Genomic DNA, 17,618 nt, shown 5'->3' with positions numbered 1-17,618 from the left:
CGCCCGTGAATAATACTTCCATTCATGAGAACGTCACGCCGCCCCGCCATAGCAAGTTGGAGGAAGAACCCCACATAGTCGCGCATCACCAGTCTTTCCACGAATGGGAGGGCAGACAAGTCCGCAAGAAGGGGCAGGTACGCGCAAGTATCGGCTTCCCAGTCTGGCAGTTCCGCGATGCAGTTGGACCCCTTCTACGTTTCCGCCGCGAAGCTACGCGGTGGGGTTGGAGGTGGGTGGCTGCAGCTATACTGCTTCTGGTAGTGTAACCTACACCGAGCCTCCGAGACTAGTAGGACTGAGAAGTCGGATTTCACGATAGTTGGAGACGTGGTGTTGAGTGGAGAAAAAACATGCGTAAACCATGAATAGCGTTTGTGTAGCCTCGGCTCGTGACCGATTCGGGATGGGGATGGAAGTGTTTGTTGGTGTGTTGGCTCGGCGCGTTCACCGATTGATGGGTTCTAGATGCGGCGGTTGGGTTGTCACGCAGGTACGGTGTACGAGGGAAGGATTTAGATGTCACGTTGGCGCAGACAGACAATGGTAGTTAGACTATTGCTGTTCGTTCGTTTTGCTAGGTGGTATGTCATTTATGAAGGAATATTCATGTTGAGGATACCAGGGCGCATACCTTGTCATCGCATGAAAGTCGCGAACACCACCTGCAAACACCCTCGTCTTCTCCAATCCCGAAGACGTACATCCTCGCAATCCACAGAACCATATCAGCCTATAGAACCGCCCACGCCGCATGCACATCAGACTTCCCGTCTATTTCCATCCCCGCGGTCTCCGGTCCGTCGTTGCTGCATGACTGCGCCGCAATATGTGGCGACTGGCGGCTTGACGACGCGCATCGCGCTGGCAGGTGCTATGTATATCCAGGTACACGCACATCGATAATACATGCATGAAGAAAGAGAAGCAGTGGCAGAGAAGCGTTCTTGACGGAAGACGGAAGACGGAAGAGTTATCGCGCGCGCGTATAGGGATTCGGGGTAAGACAGGCAGGCAGCCTTACACATACACACCTACACACCTACACTCGCCTTCCCAATCCCATCAGCGGATGTATCGACCCATCATCGCACCACCTTCATTCTCTAACATCACAGCTTTGATCCTTTGTTATAGCCGCCAAGGTGTTCAGAGTGGAGAGGTGGGATTACTATGGTGGTGCTAAGAGGTCTTGTTTCACCATGCGCATGGTTCGGAAGCTCGTTGTACCGAAGCGAGGCTGCAAGGGACAGAGATGAGGCGAATAGAGGCGTGGTGCATGATTGTTAGAGGTGAGATTGAGTAGGGTACTTGGGTGGAGTGAGGGTGGTTCGATGGTGGGATGTGTTGGAGGTTGGATGTGCTTGGTAAAGGCTTGTCTTACTTGGTGTGTTGGTTCGTGTGATCGAGTCTACCTAGGTACGAGCAAGTATCACCAACACATCGGATATCGAACACATGCGTAAAAGGAACTAGAAGCATGATAGAGGTTTTCAAAAAGTCTAGTTTCTTTCTTTCTTTTGCATAATCCGCATATTGTAGTAAGAACACATGAAAATGGAGTGTACCCTTAGGTTACTACTCTGAAGGCTAATCGTAACAAATACACATCAACCTAATATACGCCTTGACATTTAACCTCGCATACAAAATACACATTCTTGAACAACATCGTCTAGAAATGCTCCTTCCAGAACTTGAAGTTGACCTCCTGGCATGCCGCCTGCTTACACGCCTTCTTGATGTCGCGCGCCGCAACGTTAGGACCGCAGAAGTAGACACCGACCTCTGTGCGTAGCGTGCTTTCCAGACCATTCATATAAGTCCGGTCCAGGATACCATCGCGCATGCCGCAGAACAGGCGCTGGAAGTCGGGACGACCGAAGTTGGTGCGCGACTTGAGTTCTGTGAGGGGATCCTTGTCGGTGCCTACAGAGTTGAGAACAATGTTTTGCGCAGTGTTGACGTCCATCTTCTGGGTGAGGTAAGTGTGAATGCGCAAGAATTGGTCGCCATCTGCGCCGCCGAGCGACTGCGCTTCGAGCGATGAGAGGAGAGTCTGGAACCATTCGAAGGATGAAGTGTCTTTGCAGACCCAGATGAATTCGACACGGCGGAGACGCTTGGGTGGGTTAGGGCTGAGACGGAGGTGGTAGATGGACTTGAGAATTGAGGCCCAGGGTGTGACACCAATACCGGTTCCGATGAGGACTGCGACTTCGTTCTCGAAAACATCCTCTGCGGGGGCTCCGTAGGGTCCGTCGATGCGGAGAGCGGGCATCTTTTGGCCATGCTGAAGTGCTATTTCGTACATGCCCATGGGGTCGAGCTCGTCGTAGAGCTTGGATTGCGATTGACCAGCACCGAGAGCATCGGCAAGTGCGCGAGTGAAGTCACCAACCTGGCGCACGTGAACCGAGATGTAGGGGTCGTTGGGGCAGGAAGTGATGGTAAATGGATGCCACTGGTGGTAGCTGACATCCGGGCAGTTCAGGAAAAGCCATTGTCCGGGCTTGTACTTCATGCTGGGCTTGGTGAACTGAATCTCAACGGCATCTATTCGGCATTAGTGCAGTCCTTCAAAAACAACGTTGATGATCTGCTTACCGTATGGGTGGCGAACAACCTTGACGATCTGGGTCTGGCGTCTGCAACGAATCTCACGGTAGAGGCGATCGAAGAGGTAAAGACCACCTCCCACAAGCTCCCATCGCCATCCTTCGTAACCAATGCAGTGGGTCCAAAAGTTGTCGTGGTCGAATGGAGAGAAAGCTGGAGCGGTATCACGGACGAAGCAGCTGGTTGCGTGTGTGTACATGCCGAGCAGGAACGGGATAAACAGGTGATGTGTGTACCAAAATGTCTCGAATGATTGTTGGCGAATCCTGTGGTGCGCCGTGGTGTAGATTAGAAGCATGCACAGCAACATGATGTGGCCTGTGATTCCACCAGCCTCGGCGTAATGGATTTGCAGCGCGATCTGGGGTCGGACCTGCACACGTTCGACGTTGAAGAAGCTATCTTTGTTAGTGAAGTCAAGCTTGGTAAGAGGTATATCAACTCACTTGACGTAATGCGCCGCTACGTGGAGGATAGTGAAAAACAACATGGCGTAGGCGACTTGTCGATGGAACCATTGAGACTCATCAAGCGGTAGTACGCGCACCTTGGGACGGAGCCATCGGAGGATGTTTCTGCACATTGGCATGACGATGACCATGGTGTCGACTGACAGGACAAGACCCGCACCACGAGATACCCATACTGAGTACTGCAGAGCGTTAAGTGGTGCTAAACGTGCATCACCAGCTTGTTTCCACCTGACTAAAATTAGTGGTTGATCGATGATATGAGTAAGGGCTTCCTACCATCCTATACCGAACAGGGCCCAATGGAAACCCCAGAAGAAGATGTGAAAGAAGAGTTTTTGTGGCGTAAAGAGCCTGGAAAACGATGTGCCGCCGCCGCCCATGATGAATGTTCTTCCGCGGTAATCGGTTGTGTCGTCAACAAGTCCACCTCAGGCGTGCCGTTCAACGGTGATTATAGAAAAGATTAAAGAGTATACGCGTGGTATAAGCGAACCCAACCAGGAAATAAACGATCCAGTCGAAGTTCGACCCGGCCAGCCAGATACGAAGTGAAGAAAAGAATGTGGGTGTCCCGGGACGAGCGGAGTGATGTAGAGAGAGAGCGCGCGGATGGGGAGGAGGATCCAAGGCTGCCGGGAACCAAGGGTATTAGAATGTCAAGCCTTGGGAACAAGCCGAGTCAACGTGCGCAGATCAGGTGCAGATAGGCAAAGCCGTAAAACCTGGGTAGAGCGGCACGCTGTGCTGAAACCGACAGGGCCTGTTCGGTACGGATGTGGCTCAAACCGATGCCCCACGAAGGTGCCGTATACCAGGAGCCGTTAAGATGGATGACAGAGGTTATGACCAGGGAGGGACGTGATGCAGAGGAAATCCGGTGGCGCCAAACCTGAATGGGGGCAAGGTCGGATTTTGAGGTATCGAAGTTGGGGGAGGGGTTTGCTGCTATGCGCGAGCGGCTAGTGTGTGAAGAGCGTCTCAGACTTGAAGCGCCAGGCACAGAACCATGTTTTCCTTGCAAATGCGGTCGTATGTTCGGAGCTCAAGATCTTCAGTTGCTCTTGGATAATGCGCAGTAGGAGTGCAGTGTATGCCGGCGAGTGGCGAGGCGATTGCCGTTTCGCTAGTGGGTTTGTTGGGGCTGGTGTTGGTGAGGCTGCGAGGCTTGCGAATCTTCACGATCTACAACTGTCAAACTTCAGACGTGAGCACGATCTGACAGATGGGCCTGAGCCGCGTGGTAGGGTTTCGGACGGTATTTCCTGAGGGGTGCGATTGACCGTTGGCAGATGGGCTCCGATTCTTTTGATGGGGTTCACGACGGATAGGCGAGGCGCGCTGAAACGATGCACGTTGGAAGGCGGGTCGTAAAGGGATAGGAAAATCAGGACGGGTATCTGAATGAATCGCTGAAAGTGGTATTCGCTACGTTATGTCGTTAGGTTAGATGCAGAGGCTGGTAACTCTGGGATTGATGACTGCAGTCGCGGAGGGGATAGCGTTGGCAGGTACGGAAGGTACGCATTGGGGTGGCGGATCTGGTTCTAAACTACCGCCCCTTGCGCAGAAGACTGCATCGAAGACGCGAAAGACACATGGTAGGAGCCTGTTGTGGCTTTTGCGTTAGAACCGCCGAGGCTTGAATTCATCGCTGTTGAAGGCTCTCTGTGCTCGTGGTTGGTAGCACCAAATCTAACGGGCGAGCATTGGCGTGGCGCACACGGCCAATCAGGGGCTGTCTCGAAGCGCTCGAGGAACCCCCACAAAGTTTGAGCCCGCTACTGCGCTGTGCTGGCTGCATGTGTACAAGATCTCGCCTCTATTTTGGGACCGTCTCCATCGTACACGGCTCGACGGACGGCAGCATGCGAATTGCCGGCCTCGTGGATGGCCGACGATATGAAGAAAGTCTTGTTAGTCCCGCCTTAGACCGTGATGCGGGAAGCGGTGTGCAGTGCGAAGAAAGCCGAGAGAAGTGGTTCTCGGCGATGTGATGGATGCTGAGTGATGGTGGAGGGCTAGATTCTGGCCTGTCTTCAACTCCGACATCTGGATTACACTATCATAGATTTCCCAATTGGGAAGCAGCGTAAACAGATGCCACGGTCGCGCCTTCCTTTTGCTCGCCGTTGACCAAAGCACACCCGCAGAAAACAACATCAGGCCATTGTTCTGCACACAACCACACATGCCCTCTGATCGACAGCTTGTGAACCACGTTCAATTCTCCGACAGGAGCCCTGCCAAAAGCTTCACCACGAGTGCGAACTGATACCGAACGAGTATCGTACCACTTTGTTTTGCGTCAACGTCTGCCATGGCTGGCAGCCCCCACCGTGACGGCATTGACAGCCACGAGGGCACCTGAAGTAAACTTTGTCGTATGATGTTGTTTGATGAGCAAGCCTGAGGAACCAGGAGCGAGCTTCGATATGATCTTCCATGCAGATGACTGATCATCATGCGCCAGGTTTGCGGTTGGAGAACCTGAGGCACAGAACAGAAACCGGGACTCAGGCATCCGTCGGGACGGATTATCTGAGTGCTGCCGTGCCGCACGTGCGATGGCGATATCTGCGGAGAATTACCTATTCGATCAGAGTGGCCGATTGTTCGCACTGCGCTGGTTTCATGGGCATCGTGTACGTCAGAGCCAGCGGTAACGCGAATCGGCTTGCGTAAAGGCGTTTTGCAAACTCTTCGCCGACACCATCAACGAAGTAGCGGTATAGAACTGGATAATCACCTGAATAATGTCTCTGCCGAGAAACAGTCACCAAGTCTTAGACAATGGCTACAAACCCACGTGAACGCGAAGATTCACGCCTAGCTCCGCCCTCGCTACACTACCTTTGCCAAGCTAGCGAGCATCAGCCGTTCAAAGGATTGATAGGATAGACTAAATTGGCGGCGCGATCCAGGACACTGGCACCGTGGCTGCAGAGAGGCTGGCGTCGCATGCAGCATCACAGCAGCTCAGCCAATCGCGCCGCCCACACGCCCAATCGTCCACGAAGCGGGTCAAGCGGCTACGAGCGACCATCTCTCCCCCCAGCGCGCGCCGAGCCAGAAGAAGAGTGCGACAAGGGTGCGCGATGCAAGGCCCTGGCGCATAAACTGTCTCTACAATTGCGGTCGACACCCGCTGTCGCTCCCGATATACTGACACGCCTGCCGTCGCGAAGCTCAACGGCAACACCACGCTGCCTGAACACCTAACACGCCTGATACTCGCCTACGCCTCAGCCCACCATAACACCTACCCACTATACACTCCACTCGAGTTGCTCCGTGCCTGATCTCCCCAGAAGCCTTACCGCTTTCGCCACGCCTGCGAACCGCCCATCCGCGACCAGGCCAGTGTCTATAACACAAAACCTCGCCCTGCCACACCCAAGCCCATCGATGCTCATCTGTCGCTGAGGGACTACTGGTAGTCGAAGGGACATTTCCACTTTCTTTTCTTCATTTTTTCTATTTACCTTTATTTTCTCACCTATACGACCGCGGGCTCGGTTTATTGCTCGTATCCTTTCTTTATAATACCCGTATTTCGACAATGGGCAAGTTAATCAAGAACCACTGGGCGCGCCTCGTCATCCTCACGGCTGCTGCGTGTAAGTCTTACCCCACAGCCATCGACACCAACACCAACACCATACTCATTACAACTCCAGATCAAATAGGAGCTGCACTCGAATGCTTCTTCTGGCCCAAGATCTTCTGGGACTTTGCTACCAAGAACCTCGATGGCGCCGTAAAGCCCATCCCCGTACTCCAGGTCATCAACATGATTCTCGGCTTCATCGGTCTAGCATGGGAATGGCCATTGCCGCTGCTCGCCGGCACGGGACTGCACCGCTCGATTGAAGCGCGCCTGATCATCTACCCGCTCAGTGCGCTGTGTGCGCTCTTGATCTACCAAGGCACCAACTCGGGACTCTACTACATCATCGGCATGGGAGCGTACTTCTGGGCGTTTAGCGAGGGCGAGGTATGTACCATTCTAGCCCAATCATACATCGACGTACTAACGTAATTCAAGGTCGTCTGCCCCGAGCCATGGACTCTCCCCAAGCGTGGTTCCACAGCCCGCAAGATGACCGCATAGTCTGGTTCTTCCGTAGACAGCAACAATGCACCTCAACTTCGCTTCTCAACAAACTATACCCGCACACGCCTTTCTATGTACAATGTCCACGTAGACGACGTACCACTCCCAACTCTCTGGCAGACCACCCACCATGATTTAGCGATTTTCCGGAACCGCCCACGAGCGGAGGCGTTCATACTCAGCATCGAAGACGAGCAGCAGCATTCATCTCACGATACCAAAATCCCCAACAAACGAGCAGTCGAACATCCTATCCCAACCAGAACGCACCGAACGAGCCTATTTACTATTTCACGGCGTCATGCAGCGAATGTACGGGCGCTAGGTGTTTGCACTACCGAACAACTTACAAACGAACAAAAATGAATCAATAACCAAAAACACATTATGACGCATTTGCTCACTGCACTTCTCAGTCCTTTCACTTATCTTTCTCACCCAACGTTACTATTCTCCAAGGATTTACCCTTTTGCCTTTTGCTGTGACTGCTGTGACATCTCTGACATGACAAAACCTGAGGCAACTCCTCGTTTCAGCCCCATCCACACCCCACAATTCCCTTCCCGTTTGGCTCTCTCGCTGTATGCGGTGTATGCCTTGGCCTAACGGGCTTCTGACAGCTTGCGCCTCAGTCAAGATTGTCAAGGAAATTGGCTGGAAGGCTTTGCCTTGGCTAGGGTTCAAGGTGAATGACATGCCTTGCGTGTCTACTAATCTGAGATGTGAAGTTGGCATCACACGCCATATGGATTACTATGCCCATGAAACTCGCTGTTATCCGAGTGTTGCACCACCGTTTGTCTAGCAGTGTCTGCTCGTGCAGTGACCTGGCACGAGTATGATGTGGATGCCTGAGTGTACCCGCAAATCGTTCTAGACTCCGCACGAAGAACATGATAGCAATGTCGATCTTTAAGAAGATGGTAGATAGTGCGGTGTTGGGTTTGGCATTCGGTGCGGAGGTAGTGGTAGGCATAGTGAGCATGGAGCTGGAATTATTGTGGATCTGCGGAGACGTATGTTAGCGTTTGTCTAATCGGAAAGCAGGAGTAGGATGCAAGAGGGCAATCACTTGCTTGCTGATCAGTTATGATGCCATATTTCCCTGCCCAAGGCACTACCTTTGGCGCTTGAAGCTTACCTTGCTGCGCCAGCCATCGCTGGAGTGCTATCACGAATGCTTTGAAGAGTCAGTTCTGGGCGGCTTAGAGGTTAGTACATTCATTGTCCGCCACACAAATATAGGTAGGCTCTCATGGCCGGATCTTGCGGAGATATGATCACTACGAGAGTGTTTGGGTAAAGATAGATGACTGAGGCCTTGAAGCTGTGCTCGCGCTGGTAGGCGCATGATTGCGACGCCTGTGGGAAGGCATCAGCGTGGATGTGGCTTTGAATGGCTGGGCTGATTACAGAACTACGTGTGTACGACCACAGCACCGCGATATCGCAAAGGAAATATTATACGTTGCTCTTGGGTGAGCATGGCGCGTCGCTGCGAGTAGGAAGGCGCGTCGAGGCGATGGTGGAGGGATGACGACAATACCTCGACGCGCCGTCGCACAGACCAACATGATTTCGCGTGCGCTCCTTAACCCTCCATTGCTTTCTGTGTCTCTCTCTATCATGCGCGCAACATATGGAATCGCGCTATCGAATTTCTCTCGATTTGGCCTTGAAGGTGTGTGGTCGCGTAAGGTAGGAACCTGGCTCGCCATATTAGCAGTGGCCAATGGCCCTCAGATGGCTATTTATCCTACTCGTTCCAGCCTCTCCCGCGCAGGAAAGTCCTGCAGGTCGCACGCATGTTTCTCGTGGCTCTGCATGTGCTTACTGTCAGCTCTCCATGGTCATTTTGTTCTATGATAAGTTCACTTCGCCTGTCGCGCTTCTTCGCAATGATCCTTCTACCTTCTCCCCTGGACCCTCGACATGCTGCTCCAAAGCGTTTTCTTGCTATATTTTCCTATAATAACACAGGCTCGTACGCATCTCGCACGTACTGCCCAGGTGATTGAAGCAAGACAGCTCAGCAATGAGACGACATACGATTTCATTGTTGCTGGTGGTGGCATTGCGGGGCTCACGGTTGCAGATCGTTTGACGGAGAACCCAAATGGTACATCCATCGCATGCTCGAAAGGCTGCAAATTAATCATGAGCAACAGTCACTGTACTAGTCATCGAGTATGGCCCGTTTGACCAGAGAGAAGATGATGTCATGATCCCTGGCGCCTATTTTCCGGTGCCTTACCTCTGGCTGCCGTTGATGAGTACGCCACAAACAGCGCTTGGTGGTACATCGTATGGTGTGCCATGTGGCAGAGTGGTGGGCGGCGGGTCTGTTGTGAACGCCATGTTCTTCCATCGATCAGACGCAGAGCTCTATAACGCTTGGGAAGAACTTGGTGCGACTGGCTGGGGATGGGCTGATCTGTTTCCGTACTTCAAGAAGGTATGGGTTATTCTTGTTTTGTGAGCTGTATGCTGACGAGGAGAAGAGTGAGACGTTTACAGCACCGGACGCGGATTATGCAGCTAGTCACAACATTACCTGGGATGCTTCCGTACATGGCTTTGCGGGCCCAGTGCAGGCTAGCCATGCTCCTTATGACTACCCGGGTAGCGGTGAGTCTCTAGCGACCCAGCTGAAGTATCTGAAAGCTCACTTTCAGGGTAGCCAATATGTACAGCGGAGCTCTCAGTCTGGGTATCCAGCCAGCTCTAGACCCCAACGATGGTCGTGCTCAAGGCATATTCCGCCTCCTTCGCTCTGTTGATGCCAAAACGCAGACGCGTTCTTCGGCTCGAATCAATCGCTATGACAGGGACACTGCGAGACCAAACTACCACATCCTTTCGAATACAGCGGTATCGCGCATTCTGTTCGAGAAAGTCACCGCTGGAGGCGTGGAGTATATTGGTATGACCAGTGGCGAGAAGCACACTGTCCGAGCGAGCAAAGAAGTCATCATAGCTGCTGGAAGCGTTCATACGCCGCAGATCCTACAAATTTCTGGGATTGGCGACACTGCTCATCTGAAGAGCTTGGGTATTGAGACTGTCTCAGATCTCCCTGGTGTCGGTCGAAACCTGCAGGATCATCTGGTTCTGAAAGTGAATTACAACTGTACGCGACTGAACTCCATGTTTATCATTTATGGGCCGGCTGATTGATACAGATACATCTAATCACTTCCCGAATGGCGGTTCATTGCAGTCCAACGCCACGTACGCCACAGAACAACGCGCTCTCTACGACGCTGGAACAGCAAGCGCATTCGACCTTACTGGTACAACTGGCAATCTCATGATTCAGCTACCGCTTCCAAACTGGACAAACGACTCCGCATCCATCATATCTCGAGCGTCCTCTCTCTCGGCGAGCGATGTGCTTGGTAGCGACGTGGACCCATCAATTCTCGCCGGGTATGAAAGACAGCGTGCCATCATCCTCAAGGACATCAACGTAGAGGCCGTGGGCGGTCTATCATGGAACACCGGCCCAGAAACAAGCATCTACATGACCCGCCCTCTCAGCCGTGGCTCTATCAAGATAAACTCAATTAGCATCCTTGACGCTCCACTCATCGATTACGGCGCGCTGACAGACCCAACCGACCTCGACATGTTATATGCGATCTATATGAAGAACCGCGAACTAATGGCAACATCTGATATTGCCATTCTCGGTCCCATAGAGACAGCACCCGCACCGGGCATCAGCAATGAGCAAGATATCAAGGAGAAGATCAAAGCGACATTGCAGCCAAGTAACGCGCATCAGTGCTGCACTGCTGCTATGGTGCCAAGAGAAGATGGCGGGGTCGTTGACCCACAGAATAGAGTCTATGGCACGTTCGGACTCAGTGTGGTGGATGCGAGTACGTGGCCGCTTGTTGCTGGTGGTGGGCCGCAGGCTAGTGTTTATGCTGGAGCTGAGAAGGTAAGGTTATGATGCAAATATGTTAGTATTTATGTATACTGACGATCTACAGGCTGCTGATATGATCAAGAAGCGTCACGGTTTGCTTTGAGGTCCATCTCTGGATGTCCTTGGCGTTCGTAAGCCGCGGTGTGGACATGGAGAAGATGTCGGGGTTTGCGGAGTTATCGCTCTTGACTATCTGTCGGGCGTTGATCTCATCTCACGTGTAGTCTACATTCAATGCATAGTACTCTGAGGCAGCACCGAGGTGTTTGAGCGTGGTTACTAAATGGATTCTTGCATCAAGAGCTATATATACTTGAGCCTACGAGGAGCAGTTCTTCACTTCACCAACTAATCGAGTCGCACTCGAGATGGATACTTCAAAGCTTTTCAGTGTCGAAGGCATGATCGCAGCGGTGACAGGTGGAGGCACAGGTACCCTCTCTTCTTACCATCATCTCATATTGATACCTCCTTCACTCCTAACACCAGTGTTAGGAATCGGCCTCATGATAGCTCACGCCCTCGCCTCCGCGGGCGCGTCCAAAGTATACATCCTCGGGCGCCGCGAAGACAAACTTTCCACCGCAGCCTCTCAACACGAAAACATCATCCCAATCCAATGCGATATCACATCCAAAGAGTCCCTGCAAGCCGCCGTGGACTTCATCACCCAAGATATAGGCTACATCAACCTCCTTGTCGCAAACTCCGGTATCTACGGTCCACCGTCAAGTTTCATGCCCGGCTCAAGCGTCAAAGAACTGAGGGAGCATATGTTCGAGAACACATCTATGGAAGACTTCACGCGGACCTTCCACGTCAACACTACCGCGACGTACTTTACCATGCTGGCTTTTCTCGAACTATTGGATGCAGGAAACAAGAATGCCATAGCCGGGGGGTTTGGTAGACCGTTGAAAGAAGGTAGCAAAGTACCGAGTATACAGTCACAGGTCATTTTCACGTCCAGTGTAGGCGCTTTCCTGCGTGAGTGGCAATGCGCGCCAGCATACGCGGGGAGTAAAGCAGCAATTATGCATTTGGTAAAACATGCCAGTACGGGGCTTGCGCCGCATGGTATCAGAGTCAACGCTCTAGCGCCTGGATGTCCATCTTCCCCTCCCCGCAAACCTACCCTTCCGTGGCTAACAGCGTGTCAGTCTTCCCATCTGAGATGGCCAATGCAATTATCGAACGCAGAGACCCCAGTACAGAGAGCGTCGACGATGCGAACTTCATTCCCGCACGAAGGTTTGGCGGAGAGGAGGAGATGGGTGGGACGGTGTTGTATCTTGCGAGTCGGGCGGGGAGCTTTTGCAATGGGTTGGTGCTTGTTAATGATGGGGGGAGGTTGGGTGTTACGACGAGCACTTATTGAATATGGTTCATGTATAAGTAGCATTCTTGAGCTGTTCGTTTACTAGTAATTAGGTAGTGATGCTATTACACCAAAGTGACTTCAATCTACGGAATGGTGCTCTCATCGCCGGCGGTCCCGATCATCCCGGCGATAGCGATCCCGACTCCTCTCCCGACGGCTGTCACGATGGCGATTTGGGCTACGGCTTCGTTCTCTCCTCTGATTATACCGTCCATCATCGCCATCGCGACGTTCGCGCTTGGGGCTTCGGCTGCGATTCCGCTTGAAGCGGTCGTCGTGATACTCCGTCCTCCGTTCACGCCTCCGTGTGTCGTCTCGTCGATCATCTCTACCGGTATCCCTCGGCCGTGGCGCGGTATCTTTTGAAACGTCGCGATCGGCCACCAAGTTGTTGACAACAGAATCCGACATGATCTGGCGTCCGGAGCCATCACGGTACTGCTTCTTCTTCTCGAGGTTGTCGATACCACCGAAGCCGCCGGCAGCCCGTCTCCGCTTCTTGTTCGTAACGTCCCGCCAGTCGTCGGCAATCTTGGAGACGGACTGGGAGAAGTCGACGTGTATGCGGTGATCGTCGATCAGAACACCATCCATCTTGAAATAGGCCTGCTCGCAGTCCTTCTGATTGGTGTACTCGATGAAGGCGTACTGCAGGCTGTCACCTGTGCGCTTGTCCCTGATGACCTCGCAGCTGAGAATCTTGCCGAATCGCGAAAAGATAAGCTCCAGATCCTCGTCTTGCGTCACTGGGTTGAGCTTGCACACGAACAGCACGTTCTCGGGCGGTGCGACTTCGGCGAATGGCAGATCACCTACCATCTCGAGCGTGAGGGCTTGTGCGCGCGCCTCACGTTCTCTGCGGACCTTTTCCAGGGCTTCCGGGTCGTTGTCCTCGTCGAGGTTCTCATCGTACGCGACGCGGACGGTGGCGAGCTGCGCGGAGGAGGGTACAGGGCTCTCGGGTGGCTCCACGAGGCCGGCGGGGTCGTCGTATGGGTCGTCGAGGACGACTGTGTGTAGTATGCGGATGTCTTTGAGTGGCTGGCCCTGGTCATCGATATATGCCGTGTTTATCTTCTCCAGCGTGTCAAAACCCTCTACCACTGTTCCGAATATGGCCGCCTTGCCGTCCAGGTAGTCGATGTTCTGTCCCAGCGTTATGATGAACTGACTGCCGGCGAACCGCTCGTCTGGATCTTCGGGGTTCGGCGCGGTCGCCATGCTGACGGTTCCCATCTCGGCATGCTTGAGCTTAGGCTTGAACTCGGGTACGAACGTCTTCTTCGCGGGCTGTGCGGGGTCGAGCAAGCCCCATATTGAGCGGCCGCCGTCGCTGTCTTTGGAACCAGGGCCGATGGGGTCGCCAGTCTGGAAGGAGAAGTTTGGTTGGACGCTATGGACGGGGGCGAAGTTGTAGTACTTGACTTTGCACAGCTTGAGAAAGCTAAGGCGACAAATTGTCAGTGTCTGTTTATGCTCAGCTTGGGGCGACAGCGGGATGGAGCATGCAGCATGCAGGTGCGAAAACCCAAGGCGCGCGTAGGGATTGGATCGACTTACTTTTCACAGCATCTGGGCGCATCGTCGACCAACAGGTCGATGGTGATATCTCCGAGTGACGTTTCCAGCAGCACAGACATGGTTTGGGCTATGTTGTGCCGAGAACGAGTGTTTGTCGCAAAGGTTCGCCAACGCGCGCGACAGCATCCGAGATCGCGTAGCCCTGGCGCTTAGTCATCATGACGTAACGCCCAATGCGGCTTAGCTCCAGGTACATGTCGCGTTTCTCCACCTTCACGTCTCGCAAGCTGCTGAGCCAATACTCCCTGGGCAACGTGCCCCAGCAGCCTTCACATCAGCCCGCGCTCCAGATCGTCGCTTGGTCCCGCTTGTCTACATGCAAGAGCAGCGTCCTGATGCATACACTACCGGCGTTGACAGATCGAACTTAGGATGCACCTGGGAGATGCAGGCTTCCACGCTTGTCAAGCCATTGTCCGGAAATAGTGCGAGTACCAAGAAAGAGCTCTGAGTAATTTTGAGAGGCGGACCGTTGAGTACTACCCGGCGTCTGACGGCAATCCCTGCACACAGATTCGGGCAGCCACTGCATTGCCTGCTGCATATCGATCCGAAATCCCCGGCCCCGTCCGTCAGGAGCATTGGACCAAAGGGCATCGTTTTTTATATTGGGCATATCTCCCCACCACCGGCTGTCAAAAGCCTGGGGCGGGCCTCTGCTTCTCGCTTCGATTTGCTACCAGCCGAAGCCTGACAGCCAGCCCAGACCAGACCAGAGCCACCAGTTCATCCTGTTCGAGGACTGCGGGATCGTCTCGCTGGAAGTGGAGGAATCTCTGTTATCACTGCTGTCTTCGAGATTGCAGGAGCTCTTCTGCTCCAGGGAGGCGACACAGCATGCCTGACAATTACAGGTGTGGTGACACTGTCACTGCGAAGACGGAGCTTCAGCAATTCGCTCATGCGTACTCGCAACCTAACTTTCCAGAGACGCACAGCAACGATGGATCCACGAGCCTTGTAATCTGCCTGTCATCCCAACCCCACGGGCTTCAGACCGGATGCGGGTATAGCCTGACCCAACATGACTGTGCGACTTGATGCACAAGCTAATGCACATCGATGCATTGAACCGGGGTATGAAGCTTTGAGCCCAGAAAGATCGCTTTACGATGATGGGTCATTTACATGGGATGCGCATCGAAGTTTGCTTGCAGCTTGGCGCTGGCCTGTGCTGCGCACATTGGCTTGTTACATCGACAGATCGAGCAATTCCGGTCCTCACCATATGTCATAGCGCTACTACTCCTAGAGCCCTCGAGGTGCAGAGCAGGTTTGTTTCACCCCCTGGCATACTCAAGCTTCGAGCGCGCTCGGACAAGTCACTCATAGTGAACACGGAACATCATTTTGAGATACGCTACGTAGCATCATCTTCATATCGGCTCTACGTGGTACCATCTGGAAGCCGGCCCATCATCGGATCCAATTCTTTTCGTTCACCGCGATCCAGAATAGGCATAGGACCCACCGGAACCTTACCCCAGCTTTCCCCCCGTATATCCGTTTGCCGTGGGGCTGTGGGATAGATGCCAGCGGTAGCATACATGTTCAATGCAGGGCTGTTGGATCGCCAATCGTACAATCCTCTGCCAACTCCCTGGATCATCCACACTGGCCAAACTTGTGAGGTTGAACAGATTGTTAGCAAATGACGTGATCGGAGGTACTACCAGCGGTATTGGCTCGTCAGTCAGCCAATCAGAGGGTCTTCAAGGAGCCTGGCTATCATCTGCAGGTACGTTTCAGCGCAAGCCATGTATGCTCGAAGCGATTAGTTGATCTGACAACAGACCCTTCCTAGGATCGAATGTGCCAATATATGCTACAAGCAGTATTACGAGACTTGAGAGCCCTTGGTAGGTTCCTTCGCTGATCGACAGCGTGTTATTCCTCAAAGAAAGCCCGTTCGTCGCAAGTGTAGCGCACTAACTCTTTTGACACCCCTGCGAGCCTGGCGCACTCGTCCTGGATTAGGACAAGTCGATTGAGAGTGTCAAATCCGTGCCTTGCATCCCGGATCCGCGGTAACACTATGTCAGTTACAAACATCCATCGACTGTTTGCGAAAGATCAAGCCTAGCTGATAACGTGGCTTCTTTGTAACGGGAAAAGTCATCAGTGTTTGTCCGATTGGGTATCTGCTAAAGCCTCACGACTACGAGATAGCCCCATCGAGGAAGGGGTGGGGGCCACATCACATACTTCATGGGTCTTCATTCGGCTCTGGCGCTTGTCATGAAGAAGTATTCACAGGCCCTAAGCCGTACAATGTTTCACCTGTCTTTCTCTCCGCGGGGCTTGGCCAGTGCTCTCTTGGAAGCGCAGGCCCAGGTTCTTGTACAGTCACCGTACCGCGCCCATGCATGCAGGTGTCCGGAGGCACTAACGAGATAGCTCTCATGGGGGACAGAGGTCACAAACAAATTCCTGATCAACACTCACACTCGAAGCCAATCTTTGGAGCCACGTTCGCCCTGCATCATCCTCTTATCCAGTATAACAGTCTTTGCCGACGCAAGGAACTCGTTTGGGTTATAAACATAATCCTGCCAGCCGATCATCGTATGACCTGCTCACCGGTTCATTACACTTTCTCCCTGGAGGAGCGCCCACGGTCCAGTCACCAACTACTGCCCTTTCTTGACTCGGGCGTTGCATCCCGCGAACGCTATCCGAATCATACCTGTGGGTAATTCGCCAACAGTCGATCTTATTGGTATCCTTGTGAGATGTAAGTCAACTCCAGGTCATGATGACTGAAATAGCTGACGTTCAGTTGATTCGTCAGTATGTCAGTCATGGAGTACGGCAGTCCGCGACGCTGTTTGCCTCACAACCTATCCTATCCGAACTACATGTACAGCGATCGCAATGCTCCGCTGTCCTTAGCCCATAATACGCGAGAAAATCCACGAGGTTATCCCATGGGTGGCCCAGTGGGCGGTATGCATAACCGAGCCAGCATGGAAGAACCCATGATGGGAAATGGGCCAGCGAGACGTCGCATTGCAGTAGCGGTATGTCAACATGTGTTTCAACAATTTCGGAAGCTTTCACGAGGAACACAATTCCTCGCGGCCTTTCTAACTATATCTTCCATAGATGCTGTTCCTACCTTTACTAACATTGTCTCCAGTGCGCGCGTTGCCGTAAGAGGAAGATCCGATGCAGCGGCGATCCTGGAAATGGTATTGGGTGCGTCAACTGTCGAACGGCTGGAGTAGAACCGGCAGGCTGTCAATTCCACAGAGTACGTTAGTTGCTTGCGTTTTGTACATCCACTTATTCAGTCAGGTGGGATCCGATTCCGTCCACAAAGTGCTAGACGACAGAAGCATGGCTTACAGCCTCAGTGGTATGGCTACCGCGCATAACAACATGATGTCCATGTACTCTACGGGAGGCAATAGCGGTCTTTATGCACGCCCCATGCCAAATCAGCAGTATTCGCAACTCGATTCGAAGCCGGCCTATTCTTCAACGTGGACTCTACCTTATTCGGAAGACACGTC

General features: G+C 53.0%; 4 protein-coding genes across 4 annotated transcripts; 2 read left to right on the top strand and 2 right to left on the bottom strand.

The window, feature by feature from the left end:
- Positions 1-1,675: 1,675 nt before the first annotated feature.
- J4E85_009077 (uncharacterized protein) lies at positions 1,676-3,220 on the bottom strand (the record flags this gene model as incomplete). Its single annotated transcript, XM_051473301.1, has 3 exons — positions 1,676-2,556; positions 2,608-3,017; positions 3,066-3,220. 3 exons carry the CDS (start codon positions 3,218-3,220, stop codon positions 1,676-1,678), a joined length of 1,446 nt encoding a protein of 481 aa, XP_051322964.1.
- A 3,431-nt stretch (positions 3,221-6,651) lies between these two features.
- On the top strand, positions 6,652-7,203 carry J4E85_009076 (uncharacterized protein; the record flags this gene model as incomplete). The annotated part of the gene is made up of 3 exons (XM_051473300.1): positions 6,652-6,709; positions 6,770-7,086; positions 7,138-7,203. 3 exons carry the CDS (start codon positions 6,652-6,654, stop codon positions 7,201-7,203), a joined length of 441 nt encoding a protein of 146 aa, XP_051322963.1.
- A 2,689-nt stretch (positions 7,204-9,892) lies between these two features.
- J4E85_009075 (uncharacterized protein) lies at positions 9,893-12,519 on the top strand (the record flags this gene model as incomplete). Its single annotated transcript, XM_051473299.1, has 5 exons — positions 9,893-10,337; positions 10,390-11,153; positions 11,206-11,233; positions 11,655-12,248; positions 12,302-12,519. 5 exons carry the CDS (start codon positions 9,893-9,895, stop codon positions 12,517-12,519), a joined length of 2,049 nt encoding a protein of 682 aa, XP_051322962.1.
- Positions 12,520-12,621: 102 nt separating this feature from the next.
- On the bottom strand, positions 12,622-14,162 carry CYP6 (Peptidyl-prolyl cis-trans isomerase cyp6; the record flags this gene model as incomplete). The annotated part of the gene is made up of 2 exons (XM_051473298.1): positions 12,622-13,966; positions 14,083-14,162. 2 exons carry the CDS (start codon positions 14,160-14,162, stop codon positions 12,622-12,624), a joined length of 1,425 nt encoding a protein of 474 aa, XP_051322961.1.
- Positions 14,163-17,618: the final 3,456 nt, after the last annotated feature.

This window comes from Alternaria conjuncta (assembly GCF_024043145.1).
Source record: "Alternaria conjuncta strain BMP 0040 chromosome Unknown scaffold_15, whole genome shotgun sequence".
Lineage (NCBI taxonomy): Eukaryota > Fungi > Ascomycota > Dothideomycetes > Pleosporales > Pleosporaceae > Alternaria > Alternaria conjuncta.
This window is presented reverse-complemented; position numbering and strand designations above follow the sequence as displayed.